The 15,359-nt window shown below is 37.2% G+C and overlaps 2 protein-coding genes across 7 annotated transcripts in view; one reads left to right on the top strand and one right to left on the bottom strand.

The window, feature by feature from the left end:
- Nucleotides 1–3,009: 3,009 nt before the first annotated feature.
- On the bottom strand, nt 3,010–14,960 carry AKNAD1 (AKNA domain containing 1). 5 transcript variants are annotated; one of them, XM_069023160.1, is made up of 16 exons: nt 14,806–14,960; nt 13,184–14,337; nt 12,425–12,484; nt 11,954–12,083; nt 11,698–11,849; nt 11,534–11,593; nt 9,908–10,041; nt 9,449–9,575; nt 8,616–8,779; nt 7,219–7,304; nt 5,871–5,993; nt 5,676–5,786; nt 4,742–4,832; nt 3,993–4,088; nt 3,769–3,916; nt 3,010–3,143 (listed from the first exon to the last, which is right to left on the bottom strand). In XM_069023160.1, exons 2-16 carry the CDS (start codon nt 14,258–14,260, stop codon nt 3,024–3,026), a joined length of 2,679 nt encoding a protein of 892 aa, XP_068879261.1. In that variant the 5' UTR covers nt 14,261–14,337; nt 14,806–14,960; the 3' UTR covers nt 3,010–3,023. The 5 variants fall into 5 exon arrangements, with proteins under 5 accessions (XP_068879261.1, XP_068879264.1, XP_068879262.1 ...); XM_069023163.1 differs by having other exon boundaries at nt 13,184–13,981; XM_069023161.1 differs by lacking the exon at nt 3,993–4,088.
- Nucleotides 14,961–15,227: 267 nt separating this feature from the next.
- Nucleotides 15,228–15,359, top strand: part of GPSM2 (G protein signaling modulator 2) — a 28,432-nt gene continuing 28,300 nt past the window's right edge. The window contains exon 1 of one of the 2 annotated variants that reach the window (XM_069022461.1): nt 15,228–15,318. The gene's annotated coding sequence lies outside the window, so the exon portion shown is untranslated. The remainder of the gene's footprint in view (nt 15,319–15,359) is intronic. The other variant, XM_069022463.1, reaches the window with a different exon arrangement.

Below are 15,359 nucleotides of genomic sequence, written 5' to 3'. Positions count from 1 at the left end.
TTTTTGTTTTGTGGTTTTGGTTTTTTTTCCCTTTATTTTGTTATCGGGTTAACTAATACATTAAGAGATTTTTCTTAGGTAAGTTCATTCAGAGTTAATTAGAAGGTGGAAAAAGATCAAGTTCCCCCCCCACATCAGAGAGGAATGAAAGGGGAGAACATGACATAATGATTCTAAAATGTTGCAGGACATGGGGCGTGATGAGAATAAGTGGCTGTAGCTTTCAAATGCACTTAAATGAGTTCAGAATTGAATGTACACTGACTTTTTTTTCCATAGGACTACAGAAGCCACACTTTTAAATCAACTGATTCATCAAATGCCATGTACAGCACAACCTTAAAACAATGCAGCAGAAATATCTGTATTGTTTTTCTGAATTCTAGTTTATAACTCCAAGGATCACCGTAAAAATCCAGAGTAAAAGTACTTATCTAAGAAATGCTGTGTTCAATGTTTTCTTACTAAAGAGTCACACTTTGAAATTGGTGCTGAGAAATTACACTAAAATGCTATATATTTCTTACACCTTTGGCAAGCAGAACCCAAGTTTGTTGTAAAAGCCATATGTAGTTGCAGTATTTTTTCCCATTCCTAAAGCTGAAAAGTAGTTAAGTACAGAAGAAAAGAACTATTATCAGTATTACACTTAAGGACCGAAATAACTGATTTCAGTAGTATATAAAATCCATTGTGTTGGTTTCTTTTTTTTTTTTTTAAATTGCATAGAGTTGAAGAAATACCAGCTCAAAATTTTGGATTACTTTTGTATATTCAGCAGTTAAGTCTTTTTCAAGGTGCCTCCTTCAGGCTTAAGTGCTATCACTAGCTCAGTCTGAAAGCTGATGACTCAAAAGTCTTAGTCTGGGTTTTTGGTATCCCTTACCCACTTTTTCCATCAGGCAAAGCAAAGCCAAATGTTACTGTAAAGGTGGAATAATAGAGATGCTTTATGATAGGAAATCTGACACCAATATGTGGCTCAAAACAGCTTGTGAAGGGAGTAAGTGGAAGTTGTATTCAAGATATTTAGGGTTTTTTCCCCAAGGATCTTCTCTGCTACATTTTTTCTACATCAAAAGTAGTTTTATCAAGAATGGGAAAGAGTTGTATCAGGATAAACAAAATCTTAGTATTTCAGAGTACATGTACAAGGTACATTATAATTTTGAAAGTTTGTATTTTCATATTATGCATCTTAAAATACTTACCTAACGCTGCATGTGGGCCCAGCAACTGATTTTTTTAAAGTTGAATCTGAAAATCTGGACAAGATTCAGAAATGAGTAAGGAAAATCAAACGTGTGGAAAAATTTTCATGTCAAGAATAGCTAGACTAGGATTCTTGATCAAGGGGAAAAAAGATGGTGGAGTGTGTGATGGAAGCCTCAAAAATCCTGTTAGTGTTCACACTAAGGGTTATCTTCCTATTCAGTGTGTGAAGTAACACATGAAACCTGCCGTTGTCAGATCAGAACAAAAGGACCTTTAGCATCCAAGATGTTATGCAGTAATGACATGCTCTAAATTGTTATATGGGGGGGGAAGTCCTCAACATAAGACAAGTATTTGTAGGGCTAATAAGTATAAATGATACTGCTGATGTGGAAGGATTCTGGGCTTTCAATTTGCCAGAGAATGTTCTGAGGAAATGTCACTACGTGACTGCCTTATTCAGTATGATCTTTCTTAGGCAGTTGCTGTCAGGCACAGAGCAGCAGGCTCAGGGATCCAGGATAAACAAAAGGTCTAGCTGTTGTGATGTGGAGAGATTTCTATGAAAGAGATGAATCTTCTTTAGTTGCATCTAGGAAGCTGCAACAATTACTTCAACTATTAAGTTAATTTGCAAATAATGGGGACATTCCAAACATTAAGCTAAATAAAGTAAAACCAAGGATAATAAGCAGAAGCAGATGAAGTTATGAGGATTTGCAGTAAGAGGCTAAGGAGGAAAAGAGTTGAATGGTATTGTTGGCTGTGAAGGGTGGAAGAAGCCCTGAAAAAAGCCATTGACTCAGGCTAGTGTGAGTAAGTGGCACACGGCAGTGAGTTTAGCAATCGCTGCTTGTATGAACAGGGTCTGGATTATTTCTGTATCCACCACTGATGAAATTGCTTAGGTTTGCCTGAAGATGACTGTCCTCTTTAAGGAATACACTGGCATTTCTAATCTGTTTTTCATCAGTCCTTATATACTTTGGCTTCAGTGAATATAAAACACGGCTGTTAACTGTCTGCTTGCTTTTAATCACTGCAGTTAAATGGTTAGAAGGAAAAGAATAGCTGACTTTTCTTGGCCCACTGAATTTCTACAGTATTTTAAAATTTTCCAACCTACTTACCATCAGCTAAAATCTCAAGGCCAGATACATCTGACAAATTAAGGACATCCCATTGAAGGTACCAGTTTAATTGCTACAAATACATAAACAACAAATGGTGTAATTTGGTCATTGCAACATGCAAGGAAGTTTCTTAAAAACAAGCAACTCTCAATGTAGGGCACTCTAAAACCAAAATAATTCCAGAAGTTGATTATGACTTGGTATGTTAGCATGATGTTTGCTTCTAGATGTCTCAGGTACAGAGGCTGGTTTCTTCTGGTGTGATTAAGCAGCTGCTGTGGAAGTGTGGGAAGAAAAGAGATGTTGTAATGACTGAGGTTTATTCTCACACTTGGGAGTGGGGGAAAATCAAAGTCAGAAAGTTAATTTTGCTTGTTTAAGCCAATTTTTTTTAAGCTATCTTAAGTGAATACTTAGAGAAGATATCTGTACACAGGAATGGGGATTAGCCAACCTACAAAAGACTTCCAGTAGAATTAATAATTTGTTTTACAGTTCTGAATGTAAACATGGAATACCTATATGCTCTGGTTTGGTTTAGCACTAATGGGTACAGAACAGCTGACAAAGTTAGCGAGCTGACTTTTTAATGTTTGTATTCATCATTTTATTTTTGCAGAGATACCAACACTTCAGTATGAACCAGCAGAACAATATAGCATTTGAACTAGGTAATTAAAACCGTTTTCTTTTAACTTTAGCTAGATCTTCTGAAACTGCTTGTACCATTCGTTCTGTAGCTTTCTTCAAACTGTTTGCTGTCTCTATGGCATGATCCAGAGTAGAACTTAAAATCTGTTGGAAATAATAAAATGTAGCCTTGTTAATAGTGAAGGAAAATGTATACATAGGTGTAGGAAAAAGGTGATGTTTAAGGTTTTGTCCGTGATTTTCACTCTGAATACGTGTTGAGAAGTAACTATTGAGTTATGTGATAGACTGCTCCAGGATTCAAGTTGGAAGTATCTGTTAATAATTTCTCTCTTTGGCTGTGTATTCATTTGAACTGAGGGATATTTACACCTTTCCAATGTATCAGCTCCAGTGTGGTGCATGTTTTTGGTACTGAGAAGGCTTTCTTGAGGTTTTGATAGTGGTTTGTGTAGCTAGACTTTGTTTCAGTATATGAAACACAATTCTAGAGATAAGATCCAGTGCTATTTTTTGGTCTGTTTCACCATTTATACAGGGACTAAGTTGCATAACAAGCCTGTACATACCTATGTGACATAGTATACTAACATATAAGCTAAAATGCTTGGGTTTTGAAGTCCCTCTTGTCTTACCCTCAAATGGACTACACATGCTTAGATTATAGTAATCAGCTTGCTAAGAATGGGATGTTTAACCATGCCATGATGAAGGGAGTAATACTTTCAAGAAAGTTGTGTGGCTTTTAATTTTCACTCTGAAGTCTTACATTTGCATAGGAATCATTGGCATTTCTGTTTCTGATGTTGATTGCAGATTTGCTTTGGGCAGATTTCTTGCTGGGTATGGATTGATGTGAAAGGATAATTGTACCACATGTGCTTGAACAGCAGATTTTGGCAGCCCCAAAGGATTTCCTAAAGATAAGACACATAGAATAAAATACAAACAATTTAAGTAAGAAAAAGGATTTCTAAACTATGAATTACATACATACACCTTGATATCACTCGGTTGCAAGTTAATTCATGGTGAGTAGAATTTTCCATTGAATTGTAAAGCACAGTCCCATCATTATTTGTGTTCCATCTGTATTGCAATAAGAAAGAAAATGTTCGAGGATGCAGAGTAAGGAAATTTCTCATAATAGCACCACTCTTTTGCTGCTGTAACTTTCTCTCACAATGTTCTATGCCACTGATTCTCAAGTGCAGCTGCTGTACTTCCAGGCAATTACTGCTATTGAGTAAAGCTGTCAAAAAATACTGTGACAAAACTCATTTGCATCTCAGTCTAGTCTGTGCTACTGTTACAAATCCATTTTATTTCTGTCTCACAGTATAATTGAATGGTAACAACAATTAAAGGTAGGATTGTTACTTATAGAGAAATAGTTGGTAGCAAACAGAGCTCCATCCTAATAATACAGGCCTAGTTTTGAATTTTTGAATGGGAACATCCTCTTAAAGTGAAATTTTTTTCATTACTAAATGCGTCAGCTAAAGGAGTTACATTTTTACTCTTCAGTAAATTAGAAGGAGTGAAGCACTAACCTAAGAATCATTTACACATGTTCTTACAGTAAATATTTTAGTTCCACTAAAGAGTGAAATTCTAATATATATCATGCACTGCAAAAGATAAAACATTCTTCCTGCTTATGAGACTGGTGTGTTTTTTCCATGCTGAATCTTCTACAGTGGGGTTTTCTGTTGTACTACATAGTTACTGCTACAGCTTACCTTTCACAAAGTCTGGTTACAATATCACTTGGCTGTTTGGTTTTTTGAGCCTTTTGAGTGGAGATTCTCTTCTGTGAATAAGCTGGAGTTGCTGAGGCCATGTTTAAAACAAAAAAGGTAATTTTCTGTGTATTTTAACATTTTTTTCTCTTTAGCATAAATAAAAGAGCAAGTAACTATCACTGCTGAATAAAACTTGAATATGTTTTAAAGTTTTTTGTAAATGAGGACAGATTAACCTTTTTGTGTTTGCGCTTGAGTTTAGTTGGCAAATGGAATGCAGATTTATATTCAATTTCGTACAGTGAAAGACTGCAGTTGGGAAGTGTTGAATAATCAGTGTCATAATCCTAATAATTACATGAACACTACTTTGATTTATAGTTTCACAGGATTGTTAGAGACAAGTAGCTAATTTATACTTTCTTCTTGATGAAATGTTATGTTTTTCTTTAAGCAATTTTTTCTTAGGGTAGAGAGAGATTCTAAGTGACTTTAAAAGGTAGGTGTTCAGATATTCAACATTTAATTTTTTTTTTTTTAATTAGGGTTTCCTTGACTTTGCTGCATGTCACACAATATGAATGTCGAGCTGGAATTTTCTTTAGTACTTGTTTATAGTATGTTAGGTAATGGCTGGCACTATAAAAGTTGGCACAGTAATGCCTAATTTTCATATTCTTTTATGTGGCTCTGCAAAATGAGATATTTCTGCCATAAATGAAATATGAAAGGGATTCCTCTCATAAAGGACCAGGAAAAGTTAAATCTGCTGTGCATGGAGATTAAGCTTGACCAGGTGTGCAGAAGTTGGATTTACAGTGCTAATGACCGCTTCTACGGAATTAAATGTGGCGTGGTATGTGCAGTGTGGGTTTGTGCCCCTTAAAACCTAGTCTGTCTGTTAATTATTTCAGTAACACATCATACTTACAGGATGAACCAGAACTTTTTTTTCCACATAGGGTACAAGACGGAACAGACTCTTTGTAATTCCTGAGTTTTACTTGATATCTGCTTCCGCTGTGGCATCTGCATCTAAGTCCTGGAAACGGAGACGTGTTGTTTAGAAAAACAAACTCTATGCAATGTTTCCTTGTAGATGTTAATATTTTTGCAATCACTGTACCTTTTCTCTCACCACATAATCTCCTATTTAATGATTTGTGACTTAGAATTTCACAGTTGAAAAGGTCCTTGCTTTGTGAATCATTGTAAGAATCATAGGCCGAGAAGTCTTCTGAATCACTGCCTAAAATTAAAAAAATAAGTTAAAAGGGTCTGAAATATGAGAAACTTTGGCTAGTGTACTCAGGTAATTATTTGGCTTTCAGCACTGTAATTTCAGAGCCCTTTGCTGCCATTAATGCTACTGCAATTTGAGGAAGTACTTTTCACCCCCAGGAGGGTGTGGATTGAATTTGAGATTAGCTTTCAGCCCTGTCTGCAAGCCTTGAATGTAGATTTTTATTATTTTTTTGGTGGTGCTTATTTTCAGACTAAGAATTGTTTTTGGTTTTTTTTTTAATGAAGTTCTCCATCTCCCTGTCCATAGTGTTATGGAAACAGTGCAGCATAATAGGAATGGGATGAGAATTTGACCAGCTCTAGTGTGGCACTGCTTTAACTATTGCACAAAGCAGTACAAATAATAATGGTCCCAGTGTATTGTATTATATTAAATTGAAAGGATATCACAAAGAAACCAAGGACAGCTGATAAAGAGGTAAGAAAACCTGTATATTCAGACTTAAAACAATGCAGGATAGCTCATGCTATTCTCCTTTAGTTGCTGGGTACTAAAAGCTTCAGAATATTCTGCAGTAGAAAGGTAAAATTGTTTTTAAGCAGAATAACAAAGTTGAATCAAAAAACTTTAAGTGGAAGTACTGACATGAAATGCCTCAGTTGTCAAGCTTGGAATCATCTTCTAGAACATGAAATGCACATCAGAAGAAAAAGCAAAATCAAAGCATTGTGTGCACGTCACTGTCACACTCTTGAAAATGTTAGCAGTGGCAATATTTGGAAACTTACCTAGAAAGCTGAATTAGATTTATAGGGTAATTCAGGTTGGACAGGACTTCTGGAGATCATCTGACCCTGTCCCCTCTCAAAAGACCAACTTAAATGAAGTTGCTTAGAACCCTGTCCAGTTAAGTTCTGAATATCTCTGAGAATGGAGATGCCACAGCCTCCCTAGAGCAAACTGTTTCAATGTCTGACCAAGTTAAAAATCTTTCATATCTAACTGAAAATTGCATTGCATTGGTCTGTCACTGACACTTCCACAGTGAATTTGACCTGGTGTTCTTTTCAGTTTCCTTTTTATTCTTAGTGTTTTGTGCTCTGATAAGCAGTGGCATCTGTTAAAACTACAATTTTCATGTTGAGACATAAAAGGAGCGTATTTCTTCATAGGACTCCCTAGCAGGTTTAAGCACAGTTAAGATCTTTGTGTTGCCATCATGACTTACTCAGGCTGGTATCTGAGAAATCAGTTGGTTTTCTCTGCACAAAGAGTGAAGATGTCCCAGTTTTTCTTTCCTGGATGTTTGTATTTCTTTTGGCATGAAAACAGAATGATATTTTAATTGTATTTTAATATTTCTATGATGAGACTTACAAGCATCTTATATTAATGATTGATCACTTCTTAGCTGAGAAGAAATCAGACTTATTCACAGAAAGAACTTTACTTGTATCAGTTATCTGAAAAGGTGGTAAGCAGAAGTTTAAATTAATAATTAACCAGTTGCAAAATAATGAACTCTTTAGTTAAAGGACACAGTCTGACAAAAGCACCTCACTTACTATACTTGTTAAAAATGCTTAAAAGTAGAGGTATTGATAATCCTGTTTTGGAATAGTAAAGTAGTATGAAATCTTAAATACATCCGTCTGTTACCACTGATAGTGTTTTGATACAACATACATTAAAGATGACTTGGTGTCTTAGTAACTTTGAGCTGTTATTAAGGCTTTAATTTAATGCCTCAAGATAATTAGAGGAGTATTTCAGATGTACTTTCTGAGAGAACAACAACAAAGTTCCTTGTTTGTGTTATTTGTAGTCTGTTTTTAACTTAGAGTGTACAGGATCACGAAGTTTAGCTGGAAAATTTTCTACCCATTCATGAACATAATGATCAGAAGATTGAACTAATATTCTTTCAATGACAGAGATAAAAGTGGAAGCTAGGTGAGTTTTACTGGACAACTTTTAACATCTACCCTATAAAATAATCTGACAGAATTAGGCTAATATGACTGTGTTCTATGCTGCATACATTCTTTTCCCAGAAGCTCTGCTTCTTTACTGGAACTTAGTTCAGTTCTGGTTTTAACCTTAGACTGGTTAAGGGGAGACCATTTATTTTATGTTTCTAATCTCATTGAGATGTGTAACACCTATAAAATACTTCCCAGGAGGGTGGAGATGGTATCTAGAGTTTTCACAAGGTTTTGATGGTTAATTATGTAAGGATCTGCATCCCTCCCTTTTCTTGTTTAATTAAAAATACCACACAAATATTGGCAAACTATCTTTTACTGGCTCTGTACTTTGACTAATCATTCACATCCTGAATTTGTGTGGCTGTCATGAATTTTATACAGAAGTATGATTTAACTCCTAGGTGAAAGTGATGGTGGTGTTTTGGCTTCAGGAAATACTTTCAGACCGAGAAAGTTAGGAAGACCAGGCTGTTAGGAATTCTTGGATATATAGTTACAGAATTCTGTAGAATTATTATTCTGGAAATATTCCTGTTGCTTTTCAGAGATTTTAATTGTCCCAATTTTCTTATTCAGCAAGTAATTTTACGGATATTTTTATAAAAACTTCAACAGCTGTTTCCAAGTTTTCACTTACATGTGAAGACAAAGATTGCACTTTTTGCCTTCTAAAGGAAGTTGATTTGTTGATGGGATTAAATCAGTTGTCTGACTTCTTTCTCCCTCATGGTTCTTGTGAAGAAATGGAGTTTCAGTACCTCTTCTTTCTGGAGGATAAGCAATGCTTGAAACCACCGAGCTCTGTAGAAAGCAACAATAGCATAGACACAGGTGTACATGGGCCTTGCATTGCAAGGACATTACTCCTACCAAACAGCATCTCCTGAGGTTCTCTTAACATTTTTCTCTGAAGCCCAAGTTACCTAAAACATTGATAGTGAAAGCATTGGTTGAGATTTACCTGTAGATTTGTAGAAGGCAGTAAGATTTTTTTTTTTTTGGGGGGGGGTGTATATGTATTTATGATCTGTGACAAAATTACCATTAGGAGTAAACTAAATTTTATATAGCACAATACTGTTTGGTCTTCTAATAATTCTGCAGCTTAAGAATCTTGGACAAAGTAATCTTTCCTCCCACTAAATGATAGTGATGAACTCCCCAAAATAAAGCAGCTTTGCAGAAGTTAAATTAGCTACTCATATTTTCTTACTGTGAAATAAATGCTTTTGAAACTGGAACTAAGAACATTCAGTATAGCTGTGTTTTTATACTTAGGTTTCTGTTGCAGTTAATTACATATTATGAAGTTCATATTTCAATAAAAATATTTTCTTCTGAAGTAATATGCTATCTAAAAGCATCATGCTCTTACCAGAGGAGAACATACAATCACACAACTGCACTTAGGTTCTTGAGACTTGCATCAGTAAAACAGAATAATTGTAGTATTTAATGAAACTCAGTTACCTCACAAAAAGACTGGGCAGATTCATAGGAAGTCAGCAAAGATGACAGGCTGCCTTTGCTGCCATCCATTTGTTCTTGAATGTCTTCAAGCAGCGTGCCAAGTCTGAATATTCCTCCTTCCACCCTTCTGAATCCAATTGCAATCCAGTTAGTTAAAACTGTATAAAGTGATCTTTTATTTCTTACTATGATAACCATGGTGGACATCACAGTACATTTCCCATAGGAAAAAAATTTATGGAGGTGAAAGAGTCCCTTTTAAATATTTAAATTAATCAAATAGCCATCCCAATTACAAGTAGGATATATAAAGCCCAAGGTGAATTTTGGCCAAACAACTTTTGGTTTACCACATGAAGATAATATTTTCACTTCAGGAAAACTCTAATGGATAAATGAAGTAAAAGCTGTAAGACAAAGAAAATACACTGATATACTACTTAGCACTTCTCTTCTAACCTGCCAGGATCAAACTCTCCAAGGCTGATAGGCTTGTCCTTGTGGTTCTGCAGCTGTAAGTTGTGGTGCTCTTCTCTAGCTCTTAAATAATTTCTTTCCAAGGCATCAAGGTATCTTTTCAGTTGATTTAATGCCTTTATCAATAAGAAATAATTCAATACAAAATGTCATGAAAATTTAGCATAAGTAGCTATCACTGTCTTGATACGTAAGCCAGATGCTATTTGCACTGCTGTTGGGAAGAATTTTGGTAGTTCTCAGAATTGAAACAGGACTGCATATTATAGATTCACCTGATACTCTGCACTGCTCCATTATATTATTAAGTAAAATAATAAAAAAAGATTTCTGATGCCCTACATGTCAAAATTCCTAACTTACATGGCAACTTCAGGCCTTTTTAAAATAGTTTTAAGTTGGAATCCTTAAAAGATTTAGGAATTCGTCCACCTACTGAAGACGTTCATTTTTGCTTCTTAAACTCATGCCTCCAGTCTGAATTGAGAGGAAGAGCAAACATCCATTTGAGGTAAATGTCATACATGAAATCCCTAATTAGCTTGGTCTTTGCATGTTAAGTGCCTTAATTAGTTAATTTTGAGTTAAACAGTTCTTTTAATTGAACGATAAAGTTAACCCATCAACCCAGGTACAAAAATCAAGCTTTATTATTAGGGTTTTCACTATCAAGCTTCATTATTAGTGTTTTCATTTGTTCAAAACAGTGTATTTGCACTAGTCCCAGTTAAAATTCCCAGTTAAAAGTTTCCTAGTTAAAAATCCCTTTTTTCAAACTTTAAACCACTTGTACACTGTAAGAGTTGTTTCTCCTATGTTCATTGTCTGCTTTTGTGGATGTTTTGGGAGGTATTAGATGTATTTTAATTTTTTTTTTGAGGGTTTTGCTTTGCACTTTAGTCTCGGGACTAACTCCAAAACCCCAGTTCCTAACAGCCAATTGCTATTTGTAGCCCCATAGCCCTTATTCTGCAAGTAAGCTCCATGGCAACCTGAATCTTAATGAGGGCATGTTACCACCCTTACTTCAGCTGTTACCACCCCTCTGACAACGACGAGCTATTGGCAGACAGAGATGATCTGTCAAAAGGAAAGCCCCAATCACTTTGGACCAAAGGGGCGGGCTGTGGGCAGGCTGTGGGCGGGCTGTGGGCGGACTGGGGCGGAGCAAAGGCACTATAAAACAACGATGCACCCCCTCAGAGCAGAGCTGAGACCACTGCAGATCAGTTGTGGTGGACATCAGTGCTGGGTACTTAAGCCTTACTCCTGTTAAGGAGCCTTTAATAATTTTTACCCTTGACTTTTGGATTAGCTAAAAGTCAGCCCAGCACTGCAAGTTCTTCCACCAGAGGTTCAGTGCTGTCTAAGCCTGAAGATCTCTAATCCCTGCGCTCCTGGGGCATACCTCCTGAGCCACTAGGATCCCAAATTTTTATATTTTGCTAATTTTTGTAATTTTTCAATTTTTCTGTTTTTAATAAATTATTTTTTACTACGAGTTGTCTCATTCCTCACAGTAAATATCAAGCATCTTGCCAGAAAAGTGTACGTCTACAGGCACTTAAAGTACATGTCACATAGCTCAAAATAAATAAATTAATTTACCAGCTTTTTGTCTTGTAAAAAGAATGTTTCCTGGGTCATATGCTTAGAGAAGTCTTCCACCTTCAAGACAAAATATTAGACTTTTATTATACTTATACAAATTTGCCAAGTGAATTTGGAATATGACCATCAGTGAAAAGTATATATTGAACCAGAGTTCTTACTTTCTTAGTCAGTTGCTCTGTCTGATCCTTTAGTATTCGAGACATCTTTTCTCCTAGTGTTAGCTCTGGCAGTGAATTGGAAGGATTTAGACACTGTGCTTCTATTGTACCAGCTGCTGGTAGTGGTGATGCTGCTGTTGCAGGCTGCAGTCCTACATAATGTACAAGGTAAGATTGATCAATTGCAATTTTGGCCCAAAAGTGTAACCAAATTACATTAAACAGTCATTTGCATAGTTACTGTAATTTTATTTACTTGCTTTAAGCAAACCATGTGTAGGTTGTACAGGGACAGGAGCACGTAATGTGATGACATCAGGTGGTGTCCCAGTGTCTCCTGAGGAAATGGCAATGCTGGCATTTGCAAAGTCTGACTGAGGAAGTATCTGTTAAAATGAGAACCTTTGTTATAGATACAATGTGTAGAACACTTATGGACCTAGACAAAAAACTTTAACTCAAAATACAAAATATTAATGAAATGTTTACTGTAACAGTAGCATTTAATTTTTTGAGTTGATAGTTAGATGTATAAAGTGTCTCATTGTATAAATACTTCAAATATTTCTGCTCTGTGAAAAAAATATATATCTGTATTGTTCTATATATTTGTATAAATGGGAAATACAATATGAAGATGACAAAATAGTTTTAGGGGATAGTCATAGTCCTAGAGATAAAGAAGAATGACTTAAAAAAAAAAAGAAAAGTATTTTGAGAGATTTACCTTAGGATTAAATCTCATATGGTCAATGTGATTCTGGATGTCAGCATGGTGTGTCAGCATCTCATTTGCAGGCAGGAAATAATAAGGAAAACTATTAAAACTTGTGTCTCAAGCAATTTACTAAGATGTAAATCTAGGAATGGAATTAAGAATCTGTAAAGCTCTGTGAGTGAGCTCCATGTCAGGGCATGAAATTGAGGAGGGGTTATCTAATTACTAACAAACTTTAAAATAAATTCACTACAGTAAGAGAAATATTGTTGTCAAAAAAATCCTTTAGAAAGAATTGACTTGTCAATAAATACCAGTCTCAGTAGCTGGAGAGTGGTAGATGCAAAAAAAGGCAAAGGTGTCTTAACATAGGCACAGTATAAAAATAGAACGTTGCTCTTAAAAATATATTTAAAGTATTTTTTGTGAATTTAAACATTTATATATAACACCAGTAATAACAATTTATAGTGAATTTCCTAATTATTTGATAGGATGCTTCAGCATCACAAACAATACTCCAGTATTAAATGCTGAAGTATTAAATAAAACTTAACCTTTAAACAATTGGTAATGACAGTTCTGTATAAAGTCAATCCCACAAAACTTTATTTGTGAAAGCATTTTTTGAGTCAAGTGAGGTATTCACTGATACCTACAGAGTGCCCATATGAACTAGTCATGTTAGATTTTATGGGACACAGAATATCTCCTTACAATAAACCCCTCTTATCCAGTATGAAGAATTTCTTCAAGCATCTTAATTACCTGTAGCTGTCGCAGCAGTTCTGAAATACTCATTTCTTCTTGATTCTCTACTTCAGCAGAATTGAAGTAATTCTTATTCTCCAAAATGTTGTTCACAGTTGCTGATTTACTTAGCAAAATAGGAAAGGGTTTTGCTCTCTCAAGTGAAGGAACTGAGTTAATAGTGTCAGGTGTTTTTGGTACTTTAACTTCTGAAGCAACTTCAGAGAAGTCAGGAAGACAATGGTGAGCTTGCCCTCGGCCACATTTGAGCTCACAAGGTGAAGCTGTTCTGCTAAAGAGGGCTCTCTCATCTTTCATGTTTTGAAAGGTGTGTGTATCTCCAGTCTCATTAATCAATTGTGAATATTCCTGTCTGCATCCAGAAGGAATATGTTCCTTTGAAACAGATCTATTTTCATGTAACAAGTTTTCATTTTTGTCACGAGCCTTTACTTCCTTGTGCTTTTCTAAGGGATGTTCCTCAGAGCTCATTGCCCATTGTTCATGCACTAAAGGGCCTTTGCTGTGTTCTGAAGGCTCAGGTTTGCTCCCAGTGTCATCGATACTTTCAGTAAAGGACGTCTCTGGTATTGTCTCACATTCAATTAAGTGGCATGTGCTTAGTAACTCTCCCCTAGAAAAGTGACGCAGGAGGACATTGGACATCTTGGAGGTAGTTACATGATCTTTGCTATCTGGTTTACTAGAACTACCAACAGGTAATTCCTTCTTAAAGCAAACTTCACTTCCAGGCATTTCAGCTGAAACTCCAGTTGTTCCTCTGGTGCCTCTATGATGACTGGAGAATTCTTCAGGCTGTAGAGGAGTTTCATAATTGACTGCTGCTTTTATATTTTTGTTATCTTCAGAACAGGCTAAGTTTAAAATACCAGAAATACCTTTTGTACAAGTACAGTCATTCAGATTATCTGAATTATTGTTGTATTTACAGCTTATTCCTACATCTCCGTCATAAACTAAGTAATCTTCTTCCTCTTCAGTTGCATCTGTGCTACAGCCTAATGCATCTGAAAATGAATTACTCATTTGTGTTTTCATCCAGTCTGACAGTTTGCACTTTTTTGTAGTCTCCATATCCAGTTTATGTAGAATATCAATGCCATTGCTTTGCCATTTATGAATAAAACTTTTATTATTCCATGGATCAAAATCTGGAATGTACGAATAATAGTGATTTTGTACTTAAATATACATGACAATAATGCCTAGTTATCTATATACTATATATAGCTTTTTTGGAACACTCGTACTGACATGGATGCTTCCCTATTTGCACTAGTGTAAGTCTGCATTAACTGCTGGAGGAAATAGGAAGACACAAATGATAAAAGCATCGGGAACAGTAGCTGCTACCAGGTACCTGTCCTTGCTCATTAATCCCACTGTAGCGGTAAAGACAAAAAAGCTTGGTAACAGAGCCACAACAGGTACTAAAGTTAAACTTCAGGCTGAAAAAACCCAAACAAATCCCCCAACCCCTTTCCCCCCTTTCTCTCACCACTCTAAAGCGTTTCTTTAGCTTGTACTCTAGAGGAAGATCACAAACTTTTTTTCCCAATTTACTTCTCATCCCCGTGCATCAGATAAAATGCAATTAATTATAAAATGCATTGTTTCACCTTATCTGCAGTCGCTCGAGGCGGCAGAGGCGATCTTGCAGCCTCGCTTCCCTATGGGCACCAGTGCAGCAGCACGGCCGTGCCATTCCCGTATGGGGGGGCAGCGTGATTGTGCTGCAGGGGCCGGCCCACTACTGCCTCACTGCCCTCGGCGCACCCCCGGGACTGCGTTGGGATCGGTGGGAACACGATGCCGGGCGGTGCCTCGGAGCGGCCGCGCCTCCCCCCGCCCGGCAGCTCCGGGCGCGCCCCGCCCCGCCCCGCCCCGCCCCGCCGCGGCTCCCCATTGGTCCGTGCGGATGATGCGGCCGCGCCGCCCGCCGGCCGTTGGCGGCCGCGCCCCTGGGGCCGGCGCGTGCGGCGGCGATTGGCGGGTTCGAGGAGCGGCTGCGCGTGGGCGGGCGGGTCCTGCCGCCCCTCACAGCCCCGCTCGGCCCCGCCGGCCCGGCACTCGCAGCGCCGGCCCCTCAGAGCTCCGCCGGCCCCTCAGAGCTCCGCCGGCCCGGCACACAGGTGAGCGGGGCGCCGGGGAGCGCTGGGTGCCAGGACGAGGG

This window comes from Aphelocoma coerulescens, chromosome 8, assembly GCF_041296385.1.
Source record: "Aphelocoma coerulescens isolate FSJ_1873_10779 chromosome 8, UR_Acoe_1.0, whole genome shotgun sequence".
Lineage (NCBI taxonomy): Eukaryota > Metazoa > Chordata > Aves > Passeriformes > Corvidae > Aphelocoma > Aphelocoma coerulescens.
Note: the sequence above shows the minus strand (reverse complement) of the source record. Positions and strands in the feature narration are given on the sequence as shown.

What these genes read in the sequence shown, in the direction of transcription:
- AKNAD1 (XM_069023160.1), bottom strand. Translation starts at nt 14,260, where the DNA reads ATGGAGACTACAAAAAAGTGCAAACTGTCAGACTGGATGAAAACACAA. An exon ending in CAGAGCAACTGACTAAGAAA is followed by an intron (nt 11,594 to 11,697) that starts GTAAGAACTCTG and finishes TTTGTCTTGAAG; the next exon opens with GTGGAAGACTTCTCTAAGCA. An exon ending in TGCAATCTTTGTCTTCACAT is followed by an intron (nt 7,305 to 8,615) that starts GTAAGTGAAAAC and finishes TCATGCCAAAAG; the next exon opens with AAATACAAACATCCAGGAAA.